The sequence below is a fragment of the Ursus americanus genome, chromosome 8, assembly GCF_024610735.1.
Source record: "Ursus americanus isolate L20-20 chromosome 8, mUrsAme1.1.p, whole genome shotgun sequence".
NCBI classification, from domain to species: Eukaryota; Metazoa; Chordata; class Mammalia; order Carnivora; family Ursidae; genus Ursus; species Ursus americanus.
The window spans coordinates 83,332,475-83,350,813 of record NC_142134.1 but is presented as its reverse complement, the minus strand read 5'-3'; the positions used below and the strand labels follow the sequence as shown (position 1 = coordinate 83,350,813).

General features: G+C 57.6%; 1 protein-coding gene across 4 annotated transcripts in view; it reads right to left on the bottom strand.

Moving 5' to 3' along the window:
• Positions 1 to 18,339, bottom strand: part of GAK (cyclin G associated kinase) — a 56,073-nt gene that overhangs the window by 16,635 nt on the left and 21,099 nt on the right. For all 4 annotated transcript variants that reach the window (XM_045774732.2, XM_045774734.2, XM_087864370.1 and 1 more), the window contains 9 exons: positions 16,048 to 16,137; positions 14,449 to 14,584; positions 14,014 to 14,126; positions 12,154 to 12,244; positions 10,115 to 10,238; positions 3,230 to 3,279; positions 2,476 to 2,624; positions 1,787 to 1,909; positions 711 to 844 (listed from right to left, as the gene is read on the bottom strand). In XM_045774732.2, the coding sequence (XP_045630688.1) occupies positions 711 to 844; positions 1,787 to 1,909; positions 2,476 to 2,624; positions 3,230 to 3,279; positions 10,115 to 10,238; positions 12,154 to 12,244; positions 14,014 to 14,126; positions 14,449 to 14,584; positions 16,048 to 16,137 (1,010 nt within the window). The remainder of the gene's footprint in view (positions 1 to 710; positions 845 to 1,786; positions 1,910 to 2,475; positions 2,625 to 3,229; positions 3,280 to 10,114; positions 10,239 to 12,153; positions 12,245 to 14,013; positions 14,127 to 14,448; positions 14,585 to 16,047; positions 16,138 to 18,339) is intronic.

Sequence of the window (18,339 nt, the reverse complement as noted above, 5' to 3'; positions counted from 1 at the left end):
TGGGGTCTCCAGCAGACGAAGGTCCGTGCGCTGAGTGGGTTTTCTGCACGTTTGTTTAGTGTTTCACCCTGTTTCGTGTCCTCTGAGCTCTGGGGGTTTGACGTCTCAGTAATTTGAGGAATTCCTTGGCAACTGTGTCTCCATGTTGCCCCCCATGGTTCTGCTTCTGGAGACGGCCGGAGACGGCCTGGAGGGCCTGGCTACTCAGCCCCCTTCCCAAGATCCCTTTTTGCGCTTTAGTCTGAGTAACACCGCCTGCCCTGCCCTCCAGAGGCTGAGACCCTTCCCTCAGCTGCTGGAGAGCCTGTGGAGGGCAGCCTCCACTAACGCTGCCTTTCTCATGTCCGGCATTTGCGTTCGAGACTCGCAGTTCCTGTCTTTGCTGAAGTGACCGTGTGCTCCTGTGCTCCTGCGTCTTGCCCACCCTCTTCATTAGTGCCGTCAACACATTAATCAGTTAAATTTCCTCTCAGATACCTTGAGGTCTTGTCCTGAAGCTGCTCAGACTCCTGTCTGTCCCATGGGAGGACGAACTCTGTGTCCCTCCAGTGGCCAGCCAAGATTCGGGAGGGCACAGACTCTCCCGACTTGTGTGGCCTCGCCCATTTCTGCACGCAGGCCCTAAGTCTTCCCACCTCCCAGCACCATCGGCTACGATCCGGCCAAGGGTGATGCCGCGTACAACATCTCCAAAGCGGGACACACGGTACCTTTTGTGGGACGGCCAGATGCCCGGCGGGCAGCGCTTCATACTGAACATGTACACGGCGGCCTCCGCGGTGCTGAAGAGCCGGCAGAAGCACAGGAAGGAGCAGACGGCTACAGCGGACGCGGCTCTCCCGTCCTAGGACAAACGGCACAGGCCAGGCTCACACAGCCGCAGCTGGAGGAAGGTGGCTTCCTAGTCACACACCTCCCTAGAGAACAGCCACAGGGCCTTCCCCTGATTAGAACATACTTGGAAGCTTATGAAAACACAGCTGATGGGGGTAGAATTCAGAGTCCAGAAAGAATAGAGGGTCCTTAACAAACCCTCACTGTGCAGGTGGCAGACTGGAAATAAGGCCTGTCTTCAGCCACAGTAAGGAGGGGCAGAGACGGGGGTCCCATGAGGCAGAGTGACCTCAGTGCCAGGCTGTTGAGGATCACGTAGGTGCTGCCTTGCGGGGAGAGGAGAGAATGACATGTGGGGACCCCTCGTGCTCTGTCAACAGGAGCAGGGGGACCACCTGTGCAGGCAGTTTTCCCCAAGAAGCAGTGGGGACCCACAGAAGGCATGGGTCTCATGACGCACAGGCAGCCGCTGCTCCCTCCAGGATCTGCTACCTCGAGTGACAGAGGCCACACCAGGGCAGCCAGGCCCGGGGTCAACGGCTGTAAACACCAGGGCAGAACCCGCTCCTCACAGGACCTGCCACGAGTCCAAGTGCTAGTCCAGTGTGTCCCCAACAGACCCCAGCTCTAAAGAGGCCAGCAGGCTGCTGACATTTCGGCAGTGCCCCTAATGCTGGACGAGGAGGCCTCTCCCAGAGCGGTCACTGCAGGTTTCCCACACCTTGCCAGGGGCCTCGCCCAGTATCAGACAAGGCCTGTGATTGTGTGGAGACCCCAACTGCCCCGCCAGCCTCCCTCCTCGGTGCCCTGGATCTCACTTCTGCTCTCCGTCCCCTCAGCAGATTGTGAGCTCCCCCAGTGCATGGGTTATTTCTCCTGGTTTACATTTTCTTCTCAGGTACCCCACCACCACGGTGAATGAAGGGCAGGGATGGGGCAGCCTCACACTCACCACGCAGTGCACCACACAGACGTTCTTGTGGTCTTGCCGGAGCCACGAATGCATGTTCCTGCAAACGCTGTACAGGCTGCGAAGGCTTGGGGCCCGCCGGGCCGCCCAGCCGCACTCAGAGACCTGCGGGCAGAGGGCTGGCTCGGCCTGGGTTCCCTGCATCAGCCGGGGGTGCAGACACGGGGGTGGGGGAGGGCACCACGGGCACTGGCCCTGGACAGACGCCACCAAGCCCCTGCTCCTGAGCTTTGTGCTCCAGGATGTGTACCCGGCTATGCAGACTTGGCAAAAAGACTGGAGAGTCTGCCCTTTCCCGTGTTTGGGTCAGTCTCAATACCGTCCAAATGTCTGTGTCCTATGTGGTCATTTACTAAGAAAACCCGTGGCCTCCCACGGCCTTACTAGTGAGGAGCAACAAGGCACCCTAGATTTTAGCAATCTTTAGGGGACATAGTGAAGCCCATCTGACTGTCTCCTCACTGGTCACATCATGGAGTCTTTCCTGAGAAAACCCCTGTTCCCGCTGTCTGCTGCATGGGGACCTGCGTTGCCACACCCAAGCCCCTCCCCACCAGGACCCTGGGCTCCGCCTGCTGTCACTACTGCTGCTGGGGAATGCCACACGTGGACCCGAGGGCCAACTGGAAGAAAACTGCATGCGGTGAGAGGCAAACGCCCAGGCCACCCACCCGGTTATGAAACTTGGAGGACCGGTACGTTCTCGGGGACAGGTTGTAGACCGCATAGTGTCCCGGGTGCTTGGAGTCCAGAAACAACCGCACGTCTTCTATGTTATTCTTGATAGCCGACTCCACGCCTTCTGCTGGGAATGACATCACTGAAAGAGAGAGCAGCTCACGTCAGCTACCACAGCGTGGCGGCACTTGGCCTCCACATGGCACACAGGCTGCTCTTCCGTAGCCTCACCAGCCACAGGCAGGACAGCCAGGCACTCGGGCCCCTGCTCCTCACCTCCCCAAAGCTCTGACCGATCAGTAAAACAGCTGCCAGGAACAGACAGAACACAGACCCCGCCACCCCCACCGACTCTCTGGGACCCCCAGACAGCGCCTCCTGGGGCAGCAAGTCCAGCCAGAGGGCTTGAAGCACGGCGGGGCCTCACGCGTCGGCACTCTGGTGTTGGTGTTTGGAGACCCAAGTTTTACATGTGCTTTGCATCATTCCCCTCACGGTCTGAGTGCCAGAAAGTTCCAGACCAGGGGCAGAAGGTGGGTCAACGCTGGTACCGTCCATGGCAGGGCCTGGAGACACACTGGACAAAGGGACAGGTGCCCCAGGCCACATCTTGGGCAAGTGAGCGGCTGCCCAAGGGGCACCTCTCCTTCGCCAGCAGATACATCCTCATGCCCTGCATCCCATGAGCCATTCTCCGACAGGAAAGAATCAGAAGCATGTTCTCACGGTTAACGGAGGCAAACGTACCAGCAATCCTGGATGTGACGTAAGAGATGTCCAAATCTCCCTTTGCGTAACTGGAATTAAAAAGAAGAGCCCTGGTTATTACCGGAAATTTCTACAGTTAAGTCACCAGAGCTTAAAAGGGGCGAGTCCGGCAGAGGCTCAGGCTGCGGCTCACGTCACGCGTGCACGTTGAGAGGAGAGGTGGACGAGAAGCTATCATCTGCAAGGGACAGAGAGGCACAGCCCCGATACGAACTGACTGCTAGTCTACTCTGAAGGCGTATGGCAGCGGTAGCTGGGAACAAAAACGGAAGACGGCACCTAGTGTCTGGCAAAAACAGAGTTTCAAGAGACAGAGAAGGCATCAGAATCAGACACGGCAGGGGTGCTGGAACCAGAGGGCCAGGAACTCAAGCAGCTACGATTAACATGCTAAGGGCTCTGACTGATAAAGCAGACAGCAGACAAGAACAGACGGACAGTGCACACAGAGATAAAGGTTCCAAGAAAGGATCAAAAAGAAATGCTGGAGATAAAAACACTGTGGCAGAAATAAAGAATGCCTCTGATTAGACTGAACACAGCTGAGGAAAGAATCTCTGAGCTGGGAGATCTATCAACAGAATCCTTGAAAAATGAAAAGCAAAGAGAACGAAGACTGACAAAATCCAGGACAGAGTCTCCGAGGATGCGGGACAGCCACAAAGGTGTACCGTACACATAACGGGAACATGAGATGCTGAGGAGGGAGAGAAGGAACAGGAGAAATACGTGAGCCGATAATACCTGAGAATTTCCCCCAAACTAACGTCAGACACCAAATCCCGGATCCAGGACGCTCAGAGAACACCGGGCAGAAGCAATCTCTTCAGAAACCACACCAGCAAGAAGATAGAGTAAAATACGTAGCGTGGAGAGAAAAAACACACCCAGGAAAAGCCTAGAATTCTGCACCCTGTGAAATTATCCTCCAAAAGTGAGGAGAAATAAAGACTTTGTCAGGCAAACATTGAGGGAATTTGTTGCCAGTAGACCTGCCTCGCAAGACATGCTAAAACAAGTTCTCCAGAGAGAAGGAAAACGCTTTGGTCAGAAACTCGGCTCTACATAAAGAACAGAAGAAGGTCAAAGAGAAAGTGAGGGTAAAAAAAGACCTTTTATTCTTCTTATTCTTAGCTGACTCAGTAACAGTTTGCTCCAAATCATAATGGCAGCTAGGCGCCAACAAGCTTGCTGACGCACACATTCTGCGCTGACGACACACGTCCTGTGTGCGCTTCTGTGGCGGCGCCGCGAATGCCCGCAACGGGTCCCCGTGGCGCTCCCGAGGGTTAGGGCTAGCGGTGCGGGGCTATTTGAAAGGAGATGTGGATTAGCTGGAAATGTGTACTGCACACTCCGGAGCAGCCAGTAAAAAAAGTTAAAAAAAAAAGTAGAAATGTTACAAGTAGGAAAGGAGAGACGAGGGGCTCCCGTGAAAGGCTCAATTACAAGCACAGAAGGCCGGGCAGAGCGTGGGAGGTGGGGACCGACACGCTGGGCATCCATCCAGCGATGCGCGTCCGCGGTCTGCACACACCCGTGACAAGACAGAGACCGCAAGCGCAGATCAACAAGACTCAACTCTCCAGCGTCTACGAAGTACTCCCGAACTTGGGCATCTACCCTGTTAGCTGCCTCCATGCCTGCTTCTTGTCTCCACGACCTACTGCACGTAATAGACACCGTCCCTCTGTGAGTTTTATGGTTCAAACACACTCCCAATCAGGGCTGTCCCTTTCTGGAAACTTGAAAGAAGTGTGTTTTGATGGATAGAGGGGGATAGAGGGCTTTTAAAATCACGTTTACGAACCATTTGTTCCCATGGCTGGTGCAGTTTTATTACATTTAAGAAATCTACCTCGCTCTGGTATCACAAAAACGCCCCTATTTTAATCTTCTTTAGAAAATTGCTGTGGATAAGGCGCCTGGGTGGCTCAATCGTTAAGCGTCTGCCTTCGGCTCAGATCATGATCTCAGGGTCCTGGGATTGAGCCCCGCACTGGGCTCCTTGCTCAGTGGGGAGCCTGCTTCTCCCTCTGCCTGCTGCTCCCCCTGCTTGTGCATTCTCTCTCTGACAAATAAATAAATAAAAATCTTTTTAAAAAATTGCTGCTGACAATGAGACCTTTTAATCAGATCAATGGCTCTTGTCCGTTACGAGATGAAGACCCAACTTCTCCCCCGTGCAGATGCCGCTGGCCACAGCCCCGTCCATTAACCAGACCCCCAGGTTCTCTGGCTTTATACGAGCCCCACATAACCCACCACCTCACCTACGAGCACAGCGCTCATGTCTGAGGAAAAGTGACACACGATGGGTTCACCCCGTTCTTAGTTTTTAACACACTGCTGGCAATTCTGGGTAACTTATATACAAACTTTAAGATCCAAATCGATAGAAACATCAAAATTTTTATTTCTATTACAATGAATTTACAGACTGACTGATACCATCTCCCAAAATTAACTTTCCCAAACATACACATGGTGTATTTCTCCACTCACTTAGGTCTAATTTCACGGCTTTTGTCAGACTCCGCTAAGCAGAGGAGTGTGGGGCGCCCTCGGCACAATGCAGCCTGACTGCGCAGCAGTGTCCATCCCGCTGGCTCTGGGTGCAGCAGGACCCAGAGGCAACCCGAGCGGCTGGTGCAGACTTGCTGCCCCACATGCCTGCTGCCCCTCCCGCCTACCCTCTGACAGCAGCCAGCAGGCATCCGAGAGGGCAGGAAAGGAGCCCTGGGACCCCAGAGATGCCTCTCTGGGGGAGGCTAAAGTCAGCCCTGTGCAGACCAACTGCCCCTGAGATGGCCATAAAGTGGATAAAATGCAACAGCACCCAAGTGACCGATCAGGCAACTTGACAAGTTGATTCCAGAATTCATTCCAAGAAACTGATGTGTGAGAACAGCCAATGTTCTTGGGCAGAGTGGAAGAGGGCCCAGAGAAAGGACTGGAACGCTGCCTGGCTTGGCCATCAGTGGAGGGGGAGACTGGGGCAAGAAAACCACCAAAGTAAGGTCCAAATGGATTAAAGACCCAAAGGTACAACAATAAAACCATCAAAAAATATATTTACAATACATTTAAATAACTGTTTTAAGACATACTTAAACTGTGCTCCAACCTGGGCTATAAAAGACCCTGAGCACGGAGGCCAACAGACCCAAGGGAGGCACAGGCTCACTGTGCTCTAGCTTACAACTCCTGCAGCACGGGGGCACCTGGGGGCTCGGTCGGATAAGAATTCGACGCTTGCTTTCAGCTCAGGTCATGATCTCAGGGTTGCGGCCTTGAGCCCCACACTGGGCTCCACGCTCAGCAGGAAGTCTGCTGGAGGTTCTCTGTCTCCCTCTGCCCCTCCCCACCTCCCACTCTCCCGCATGCATGTGCTCTCCAATAAAACAAAAAGAATCCACTGGAGGACAAAACAAGAATTAACACACAGAACACATAACATATAATATTGGTAAAACAAAAACTCAGAAAAAGAGCCAAGGGTTAGAACAGGCTCCAGGATGTGTGCGAAAGGTGTGTGCACACTTACACAAGGAAGCCACGAGACCACACATCCAGGCTCAGGCCCAGGCCCCCAAGGCCCTGGCTTCCAGGACACAGGCTCACACACACAGGCTGCCCGGGCTGGGCCTCCTCCAAGGACAGGCCTCCCAAGACTCCTGGGTCCACATACCCTACCTACTGTGAGGGCTCTGCCTCCACCAGAGGGCTGTTCAGAGGCCCTGGAGAGTCTGTTAACACTGACCAAGGTATCCCCCACCAAGGCCTTCACTAGGTCCTCCTGTGGCACACAGAGCCTTGGGGTGGCCCCAGACCCTCAGAGGACCTGGAGCTCACCACATTGGACTGCATCTGGAGGACTCCTTCTACAAGCACGGCCAGCCAGCCCGGCAAGGGGCAGAGGTGTGCCTGGCCCTCCACACCACAGCTGCTAGGCACTCTTGGTTACAAGTGTGAACGTCACGGCTGCGACAAGGGCTAGGACCATGCCTTCTGCCGTTCCCTGTCCAACGCTCTGCTTTTGTCCGTGGGTTGGTTAAACAAAGGGCCAGCGAGGGTTCTGGGTAGACTCACTGTGAACCCGAGTCTGTTGGTCCCTGAGACATTTCCCCTCCAGCCTGGATGCTTCTGAGTCTCAGACATTCTCTCTGAATCACATCTGAAGCATGAACTCTGGACAAAAGACAGTTACACAGGCCCAACCGTGTATCCACAGAGAAGCCTGCTAACCAGGCTGGTCCTCGGCTATGGTACAGCAATTTCGGGAGCATCCTCACTGTTCCCAGAACTGTAAGAGTGGCCCCCTGTGCCCGGACTACTTGTACCAAGATGTGGTTTATGCTCAGACCTGCTTTCCCTCGATCTGGAGCCTGGTGCGTGCCTGGCAGAGGGTGCCCGTGACCAGCCGACACAAACCCTGGGTGCTGGGTCCCTGGGGGGCTTCCCTGGATGACAACATGTCACATACACTGTAGTGGCTTGGGCTGGGAATCACACGCGTCCCACGTGACTCCACAGAGTGGGGAGGACTTGGGAAGCCGTGCCAGGTTTCCCCAGACTCACACCACACGCCTATTCCCAGGGCTCTGTGGCAAATCACCGCCATGAGGACAACTGTGCCAAGCCTTGTGTGTCCCCTAGCAAACCTCCAACCCCAGGGGTGGTCTTGGCATCCCGACACATATCCTTTTCCTCTTGTTCTAGAACCCTTCGGTCCTGACGACACCAGGTGACGTTCTGGTCTATCCTCGTCTAGGCTTTGATCTCGACTTCACACCAGGACAATGCTGAGCGTCGTCCCGCCCCAAGGCGCGTCCGATGGTGTCCGCAGGCCACCACGCCCAAGTCACTGATGGAATTCTGCTAGTGCTGCTAGCCTGATGTGCGCTGTTAGGGTTACTTCTTCACGTTAATATTCCACTTGGGGTGTAAGACAGTCGCACAAATCCAGAGTCAGTCATGAAATCAGCTAAATCCAGGAGCACACTGCCATTGTCTCTACCCTTCACAAGAGACAACTTCACATTCCTTTGCTTATTGAAACCGCAGTCAAGAGCGTGAACAGACGCGCCACCATCCAGCCCTCCCCTCCAGCCCCGTGGGGGTTCCAGCATCTCAGCCACACAGGAGGCCACGGGCACCCATCCTCCACACCCACCCCTGGCCTCAGGGCTGGCAGCTGAGGCCCCGGACAACGTCCATGTGGCGGCGGCCCATCGTCTGCTCTCCCTGAGTCTCACTGAGAAGCCGTGAAATGCTGGGCCCACCTGAGAGACCCAATCGGTGTGCGTGTTCTCGAGAGCAGGGTTGAGTAGCTTCCTGCACGTCCCAGAATCCCCTGCTCATCAACCCCAGGGCTGCAACTCCAGAGCCCTCCAGTCCCAGGATGCCGCCCTGAGACCCCCAGGACGTCACCTGCTGAGAGAAGGGGCAGGACAGCCCCGCAGCTGGCACACAGTGCAGGGGATGGTGGCCCGTGGGGCGAACCACGTGGAGCGGCCCACAACATAGCACCACCATGCGAGGTCAGCCATCATCAGAAACACAGGTGGAAAAGCACATGCAGAAGGCAGCTAAGTCTGAGAGTCACTGGCAGCCCCACCTGTCCTGTCCAGGCCCCCAGCCTGACTTTTCTGTCTCCATAACCAGCACACGAGCCACAGCCGGACCGACGACTCCCGACTCCAGGGACGGGACTCTGCAGAGCCCACACCAGAAGCGCGTAGACTCTTCCTTTGACAAGGTGTGGCCTGGGATGTCGTGGAGGGTCGAACAGATGCCCTATCTGGTGAAACCTCCAGCGGAAACCAAGTTTCTTCTCATTCCACAAAGTCACGTCAGATAAGAGGACGCGGTGTTACGCAGTCCAACACAGCACAACGCTCACACACACACTTCACACTAGTGTGCACATGCTCTCACCACGTGTGCACGGCTACCCGTGCTGTCAACAGTGAGCACACAATACAATGACCATAGCTCAAAACAAAAGAACAAGGAAAACGAGGCCAAGCAGTCTCCACGCTATCGGAGACCTGTGGTGACCACAGAAGAACAAACCTCCTGACCCCTGGACCGAGACTCACGGCCCAGCGCCCATGGACCATCCCCCAAAACTGTCAGAACAGCGAGAGAGCGCCTCCTGTGGGTGCTGACATCCCTGAGCTGACCCAGGGGGGCCGTGGTGGAGACCTGTGCCCACGAGGGCTCGGTGGCCTGGTGCTCCCGTGGAGCTCCCTAGTCAGAGCCGAGGGGCCCCCATGGAACCCAGCAAATGCAGCTCACACATTGTGGCCCCAGGGGCCACAGGGCAGCATCCAGCATGACAGAACAGCCTCTGGCTGTGCACACACGTGCTCCCCTGGGCAACCTGCTCATAAAGTGACTTTATTCACCCACACACTCAAACCCATCCAGCCCAAGTAATCCAGTGTTTTAACTAAGCGGGGCTGCACTTGTGAGGCGTCCCTGGGTCCCCCCACTGCCCTACTCACGCCACACCATGGACGAGAAACCACACAAACGTGACGACTGTTGTCACAGCGCGAGAGAGACGCTGAGGCTGGGGGGGGGGGGCTCTCACGGTCTCTATGGAAAAGGCCCCCTGGGAGGAGAGAGGGACGCAGGCCCATGGCGTCTGCGCTCCCATGTGGCCCAGCGCCAGCCATGGCAGGGGCAGAAATGAGCAGCCACCCCGTCACACAGCACAGAACCCACCCCCAGGTCTATGGGCCGATCACACACTTACCAACAGCCTCGAGTGCGGGTCCTGCCAGGTCTGGAGGCAGGACAGAGCCCAGAGATTGGGAAATGCCCACTACAAAGAACCCACGTGCTGTCACTCACTTGGCAACGGACTGGATGACCTTGGAGGAGGTGTCCTTGATGTTTGTGAAGAGGCGCTCAGTGCCCCCCCGCAGGATGTCCAGGAGCCCGCCGTAGGGCTGGTCGTACTCAGCAAGCACCAGGCCTAGAAGCAGAGACGACTGTGAGACGGGCATGGCCTGGGGCCTGCTGCTGTGTCAGCTTCCACAGGGACAAGAGCCGAGATGCAGAACCAGCAAGGAGCCCCACTTCCTGTCAACCCCAACTGTTGGCACACCACATCCAGGTGCAGCGATGAAACCAGCAACCATCGCGTGAGCCTGGCAGGCAGCACCGCCTTGTATGGTGGCCACAAAGGGCCTGGCCAGCTGTTCCTTCGAGGGTAGAACCTGGGCACCGCAAAGAAATGCTGGACCCTCTGGGCACACCCGTTCCCATCTCCACAACGTCCCACCAACCTACTGGTAGCATGTGCTAGATGCCAGCCTTGAGGCCGCCATCACACTAAATCATGCTGAGGGGACCAGCGAAGGGGAGGCAGCCTCCAGCCCTGAGGCGAGGGCACACGGGTAGACACGGAAGCCACAGACACTTGGAGAAGGGAAGGGTAGGGAAGGACGTGCGGGGAGAACAGAGAGGGCCACGCAGCTGGGAGGCCTGGTCAGCTCCAAGCCAGGCACAGAAAGGCCACATGGCTGGACCTCAGGCGCGCCTGGGGCAGAAATCGATCATTCACGGGGCAGGGCTGCCAGGACGGAGCTGGACACAGCTGCTCAGATGGGAACAGAGCAGCAACACACGCAGGGCCCCCAGGGTGCGGTCGTCAGAAGGGGCTCTGGTGGGAGAAGTCGGCATGAACGGAGAACAGCACGAGCCACAGGCTGTTTCTGTGCCGCGGGGGTCGTCTGCCAGGACCCCCCCGCAGCCCGTGACCGACGTAGCAGCACTAGCTGCCAGATCGCCAAGTCACGGCTGGGACAAGGGTGACGGCCACCCTCAGACTGTTGGGGACAGCCCCTGAGATGTGGCCAACATGGCCCCACATTTACATTTATGTTGGCCCTTCCCTAGGCAGTAACCAGCCCAGACCTGGCCAGGCACCACCACTCGCATGTGCGGTGAGCAGGTATGTGGCATGATCTTATCTCGGAGCCTTGAGAACCTCCCCCCACGGCAGGTGAGGCAGCCCCACACACGGGACATTCAGGGAGGTGTCCAGGGACCACAGTGCATGGACACGGAGTGTCCAGGGCATGAGAGAGCTGAGGGAGCCAAGGAGCTGGATTCCACACCCCAAACACCGAGAGCTGGGGGATGAGCACTGGGGCATGTGGCAGGGAAGCACATCCTGGCACAGTCACACAGAGCCCAGACCGAGGGCTCTCTGGAGACACTGCACCATCATGCCAGTGCTGGGCACGCAACCCATCCTCATACACACTGGCCGAGGGGAGCATGGATTGCTCACCAACCATGACCGGAGTTGTGAGGAAAACCACTGGCCCCACCTCTACAACTGCCGGAACCGTGTCTGTGCTTCCCACTTGGGGCCCCCACAGCTCCCATCATGGCCGCTCTATTCCCCACATACCCTCCTTTTAATGTACTCGCCCCCTGGTCACGGTCTGCCCTTCGACGCATGCCCTCATCCACCTGGGCCATGGGCCACGCCAACAAGTGACTGACAGAAGGACCACAGGCGTCCGCAGGGCTGGAGACTGAGCCAGCCACACAGGTGAGTGGTGATGCCTGTGTGGCCACCCCCAGCTGTCCCTCCGTGCTGTGGAGGACCAGTGCTACCCTGACGGTACAGGGAGAGGACAGCTGAGGCTCATCTTCTTCCCCAGCTCCCTGTGGCCCTCAGCGTGCCAGTCCCACTGAGTTCTGGCAGCCCGAGGCCATCCAAACCTGTGGGTGGTCCTGGGGACCCCAAACGTGGGGCCTGTCTCTTGCTGTGAGGCCAAAAGCCCTGTGAGAGCAGGACGTGGGTGTCCTGTGCACCGCAGGGACACGGTAACCCCAGGGGACAAAGGGGGGGGCACAAGACAGGAGGTACTCACCTCCGCTGTAGCCACCACTGCTGGAGCCCCCAGGAGGGGGTGGCCCTCGGGATGGGACAGCGTTCCCATAGCCTCCATTCTGCTCCAGGAGCTGCAGTGATTCAAAATGCAGACAGTCAACCCCCAGAGATGCAGAAGACCGTGTACAGACAGTATCGTGCGGTGAGCCCCAGACACGTCGGCCACCAAGTCAACCTGCCCGCCTCAACCTCACTTTCTCTAAAGGCAAGGGAAGAGCCCCCCGGCTCAAAACAGCCCACCAAAACCGAAGACGGACCACACGGACAAGCGGTCTGCACACATGCGCTTCCGCACACGGGGGCACGGCCGTGAGTCTGCCCCACTCTGCAAGTGCTCACCGCACCCACCACATGCCAGGCTCTGCACTGACAGAGGACGGAGCGGGGGCGGGGGGGCTCACGGGAACAGCAGACCCTCGGGGCCACACACCTGCGTCCCCCAGTCAGCTGGTGCTCTCTGGCAGCCACAGAAGCAGGGCGGGGGGGCTGTGTCTTCCACGAGCTGAGCCCAAGGCCAGTGCCGGCCGGGGCCTCGACCCCGAAACCCACTAAGAGCTGCTTGGAGCCCTTGGGCAATGTACACAGCCCAACTGTGTGACGTCAGGACAGGGCTGGAAGGCCCACCGGGCGCCGGCCTCAGCTCTCTTCAGCTCCCACGCTTACGCCAAGGTTACTCGGCAGCGCGCTTTGGCGTTCTTGGTGGGGTTTTACAAGATATTACCATCGAGGTAAAGTTTTACTACGGCAAGCTCAGGAAATAAGGTGCAGACGCCATCACTTCTCCTGAATGTGATGAAACCTCGTCCTTCTCTGTGCCCTGGTAGGCAGTCAATGCTGATCTCCTACAAATCCCTACAAACAACGCCCATGCCACTAAGTGTTAGGTAGCACATGTCCATTAGACGGGCCAGACCTTTTCTTCCCAGATTCTCTACTTCTTTTACCAATTTCTAGAAGAAACAGAACGTCCCCCGCCGGGACTCTACGCTTCCCACAACTCCCCATAAACCCTAACAAAGGGTGCTCGGTATCCCTGCGGCTGTGTCGTGAAGGATGTGTTTCCATGCCCTCCTATCCCATGACACAGCGCAACTCTTCACATGGCCCTACTCTGGGGGTTCGGAATGCTGCACTGAGGCAGGCTGCCTTCTCACGGGGAAGACTGCCTCACTGCACGCTTAGCCCCGCACGGCCCAGAGAAGAACCCTACAGAAGGGGTTTCACGTTTGCACAAGCAGGTCCCATGTCCCAGGAGCACTGACGTAGGAACACGTGCAGCAGCCCACCCACCAGGGAGCTGCGTCTGTCCGGCAGCATCCCTGCCCGGCCCATGGTGAGCTCCCGGTGGTGCGGGCCGGCACACCCAGATCAGACAGCTCCCAACGCCACCAGCCCACCCTCTGCCAACTCTCGGGGGAGCACACATATCCTAGGGGACCCGTGGGGGTTCTCTCTGAAGTGGACCCACTGTCCTACCCCGACACCCCATGGCTGTCTCTCCCTCACCCCAGTGTGACGACCTCCCTTACATGGCAGGTCCTTATTGCCACCTCCTGCCTGGCCCCCAGGCCTGGGAACAGGCCCGTGTGACACGTGCCGAGCATCATCCACCAGAGCCCCACACCCAGTGTGCTGCCCACGCCCCTGTGACCCCACAGGACGGCCAGCCTCTCGTCAGGTGGGAAGCTCCCTCGGGGAACTCGGATCACCCCGGGCTGTAGTAGCTCCACGGCACTCGTGAGCCCTGTCAGGAGCCGGGTCTCCTGCCCCGGAGCAGGCAGGGCTGCTCATAGCCCGTCCTGACCACACCATCCCGCGCAACACCTGGCAAGGCTGCTACCTCAGTGATGGGAGACTTGGGGTTCACATTCCTGGCGGCTGCGATCTCCTGCAGCTGGTTGACCAGTTCTGTGATGGACAGCCGCTCCTCGGGGTTGACCTTCAGCGTGGCACCTGGGGCAGAGGCAGGTGAGCTCAGGCCAGGTCTGGGGACAGTAGTGCCCACTCTCCCCGAGGTCACAGACCCTGGAGGCCCCTCGGTTTACTAGCACCACTGACTTTATAAGTGAGTGAAATAAAGACACTGACAGTAAGCCCAAAAGTGGCACAAAGTTATCAGAACGGCTATTCAAAGCACTGAGGATTCACAAGGGGGCTGGGCGCTGGGAAAAGCCCCCATCAGGGGGCGGCCACATAGCCATGAGGGACAAGGGACAGATGAGCCCGAGATGTGACAGAAGGCCTGTCCTTTGCAGTCCCTGCACGTGGGACTTACGGATGAGGTCGTGGAACACGGAATACCGGGTATCATTAGGGGGGATCGAAAACTTCCCGTTGACTATTCGAAGTTTTGCTCCGTCTTCAAAAGGATGCTGCCGGAAGCACAGCAGATACAAGATGCAGCCCAGGGCCTGTGGGGAGGGCAGCGGTGAGGGGTGCGGAGGGGTGAGGGGTGGAGATGTGGCGGGGGCAGAGGGGGCGGGGCGGAAGTGAGGCGGAGGTGAGGGAGTGTGGCCTGTCCTGGGGTCTGGATCCACAACCCAGGGCAGTCAAGACCAAGTCAGCCTGCGTAAGCTGGAGCCACACCTGGTCTGAGCTACAGGCGGCCGCAGAGTCGGGGACGGCGCTCCCCGCATACCCAGCCCGCTTTCCACCCTCCTCAGGTGCGAACTACTGAGGTCTGAATCATGAACGAACAACGATCTCTTATTTTCTCATCAAAGAGGAAAGTTCTACACGCCAGCATCAGGGGCCTGGCAGGGCAGCTGCGGAAAGGACACGAGGCACAAGCAGACGCAAATCTGTGGGTCCACTGCTGCTTCTCCCTGGGGCATCCGACGACAGGGATGCAGCGGACCAACGGGGCAGCGGCACCGCAGCGCCCACACACATCTCTCTCTCACACAGAATGACCAGTGCGCTCCGATGCCCAGGTGAGGCCAAGCCCTCAGCACCCAACGTCCGTTTCCCCATCCAACTCCGTGTGTGCACGTGCACGTCCTCCGGCCCAGACGTGCTGAGGAAACCTATTTGGGGTCGACCAATGTTTGGAAAGAAGACACCACGGGCTACCGCTATCATGAGAAAAGGCTCTGGCACGCACATCCTACATCCTACAGACTTTAAACTGCTATCAGCACCACCTTTACTCAGGATGGAGATTCTCACGTCCACAGTGGGGTCTGCTGAAGGCTGGCCTCAGGGGCCTGAACTCTGAGCCCTCAAGGGTGGCCAGGGCCTGGTCTCTCAGAGAGACCAGGTAGGGGGCAGGATACCTCGGCCTAGGCAGGGGCAGCCCTAGGCCACTTAGCGCGGCACACCCTAAGTTCTGCACCCTGATGCTGGACCCTAGGAGGGACATGGCCGGGCATAACGCCCACACCATGCAGGGACTGCCACAGGGTTTCAGAAAGGTGAAGGGAGCAGGGTCACCTAGGGATCAGGGCCCACCCCTCACTCTGGCCATCACCAGACCGGCATAGAGCTCCAAGACCGGGATGGCCAGTCCGGCTGCATGAACCCCCCAGCCTCTTCGAAGGGGCTCTGACCAGGAGAGCAGATGTCCATGGGTCAGGAGGGCTCAGGTCCAAGCCTGCAGGCAGCAGATCTGTCACAGGGACGCCGTCCCAGACACGGCGTCCTGGAGGGCCCTGTGGGACTCTGTTGCACGCTGACACCCCACCCAACTTTATTCAGTGAGTCTCTGCTAACAGCAGTCACAAGTGACTCTTACGAAAACAACGGAAGGAGAAAAGGAGGAAGAAGGGACTCCGAAGGGAACACGAGCAGAGTGGGACGGCTGGAACCCGTGCCTGAGGGCCTCCCGTGTGCCCACAGGCAGGGCTGCCCGGGCAGCACAGCGGCACAGCCTCACCCAGATGTCCTGCTTCTCGCCAATCGGGAAGTTCGAGTACAAGTCCACGATTTCTGGCGTCCTGTACATGGGTGTGGTGTTCCTGGTAATCTGAAAAACAGACAGCGTTTCAAAGGAAAGGCCACACATGAGCACTATCTCTTACTTCGCATCGATGCCGTGCCACTTTCCAGAATACACTGCAGGACGTCTAGGAACGACGTTCGTTGCATCCCACTGTGTTCCACGACGACAGCCAGCTGCTCATCTCCCTCCTCACCCCCACTGCCGCCTGCTCCGTGGTGCCTCAGTGCTCGCTGAAGCAGCCACGCCAAGCGTTCACTGCGGATATCCCAGCTGTCTGGGCCCGTGGAAAGTCTGGCCCAGAGCCGTGGGTTGGGTCACGCGTGTCTGCGAGAGGAAGAGCTATTCTAAAAGAAGCTTGCTATACCAAGAACACTGAGACCCATATACACAGGGTGGGACACGTGACGGATAAGAGAGGCTGGAGGCACGGCACGGCAGAGGGCCACACACCCAGGGGAGAACGGAGGCTGCGTGCACGGTAAACACAAACACCAACCACGAGGCTGCAGACTCCAGGGCCACAACCTCAGCAGGACACACGGAAAGTATGACAAGCTCTTCTCCACCTGCAGGTCTGCTACTCAAGAGCAAGCCTCTGCAGAGGCCAGCCACAGGTGGGGTGAGTGTGCGTGAGCCCCGGGGCCAGTACGGGGCTCACGCGTGCGGCATGTAACTCCTGCAACTCCTTGGGGGTAAACGGAACATGATCAAAGTGGGTGAGGGCCTCAAGCAGGCCGTTCCCGAAACCACACTCCTGCACTCAGGCAGGACTCACCCAGAACACCAGGAGGGAGGTGCGGCTGGGGGCGCCACACGGCCCAGATGTGGGGTGTCAGGGGGCAGCCACACAGGAAAAGCCACCCAGTGGCATGCTTATGATTCTGCGCTGTTGTGCGTGCCTGGTAAGCTTCTGTTAAAACCCCAACTTCATTAGCTGGATTTAGTCACAGACCCAGCCACTGCGCGTCCGGGCTCACCCCCGGAAGATACAGACACAAGAACCCACGTGCAGGCTGCTCACAGTGCTGCTGTCTCTAACTCTGCAGACGGCACGACACGGGACGCAGCCTGACCGTGAGCACAAGGTACTGCCCACAGGGCACAGGGCTGCACCGTGGAGGGACCCACGCACACAGACCCAGGAGAGACCACGAAGGAGAAAAAGCAGACAGAAGCCACAGGAACGTGTGGAGCGCGAGAGGGCTGGGGACCTGGGAATGCACGCCCGCGTGTTCAGCCCTGCAGAAGAAACACAGGAGGACCAAGAGCAAAGAGTGTGGGCGATGGGGGAGCACTCCACTTTCAGCTCCATTCTTCTGAAAACCTGTAACTAACTGATCAAAAGTTAAAGTCTATTAAATAAAAAATAAAATCAAAAAAAGACACACCCAAATGTATTTCAAATAAGTAACAAAAGGACTCGGAAGGAGAGAGACCGAATCCAAGGAACTTGGTCTGGGCTGCAGACCAGGGGGTGGGGGGCACACCAGGACCACACGTGAACCCTGAGTTCTTGCCAGGAGACTCGCGTTCTCTAGCAATGTTGGAACTCTTGCACATGCAGCAGAACGATGAGTGGACGCACACGGATGCTGCTGCTGGACCACTCGCCGGGAAAGAAGGACACACAGATGTGGGGTGGGGGCAGGAACCCCACGGGACAGGCCAGAGTGCAGGTACCGGCGTAGATGTGTGACTTCTAACAGAAGGACACGCGTGTAAGCACACACGCACACGCTCACGTACCCAGAGCTTGGTCTCTGATGCCACCTCCCGCTCAGAGGTGGAGCCCTCCTCTGAGGAACACAGATGCCAGGGCTGGACAGGACACGCACCTGCTGAGCTCACAACATCCTGCTGCTTCAGAAAGTAGTTGAGGGCTCCAAAATGATGGGAGCATGTCAAAGAACACAGGACCAAGTGCGAAGCAAATCTGGGCATTTTGGCACCAAAATAACTGAACCATGGAAAAAATGGCAGCCACAAGTCCTTATAAAGAGTCAGCACGTGAGCGGTGGGGGCTCCTGCTACGGCGGTGTGGTGTGTGGTACCGTGGCACACAGTGGGGGTAGGGGGGAGATGCAGGGCAGAGAAGCACAGCAAGCACACCTCCCCCGGCCCGCGACTGGAAGACAGAACAAACCATCACCCAAACAGGGGTGCACGAGAGACAGTGGGTGGTTGCTCACCTCCGAGGATCTACGGAAGTCAGCAAATGGGGACAAA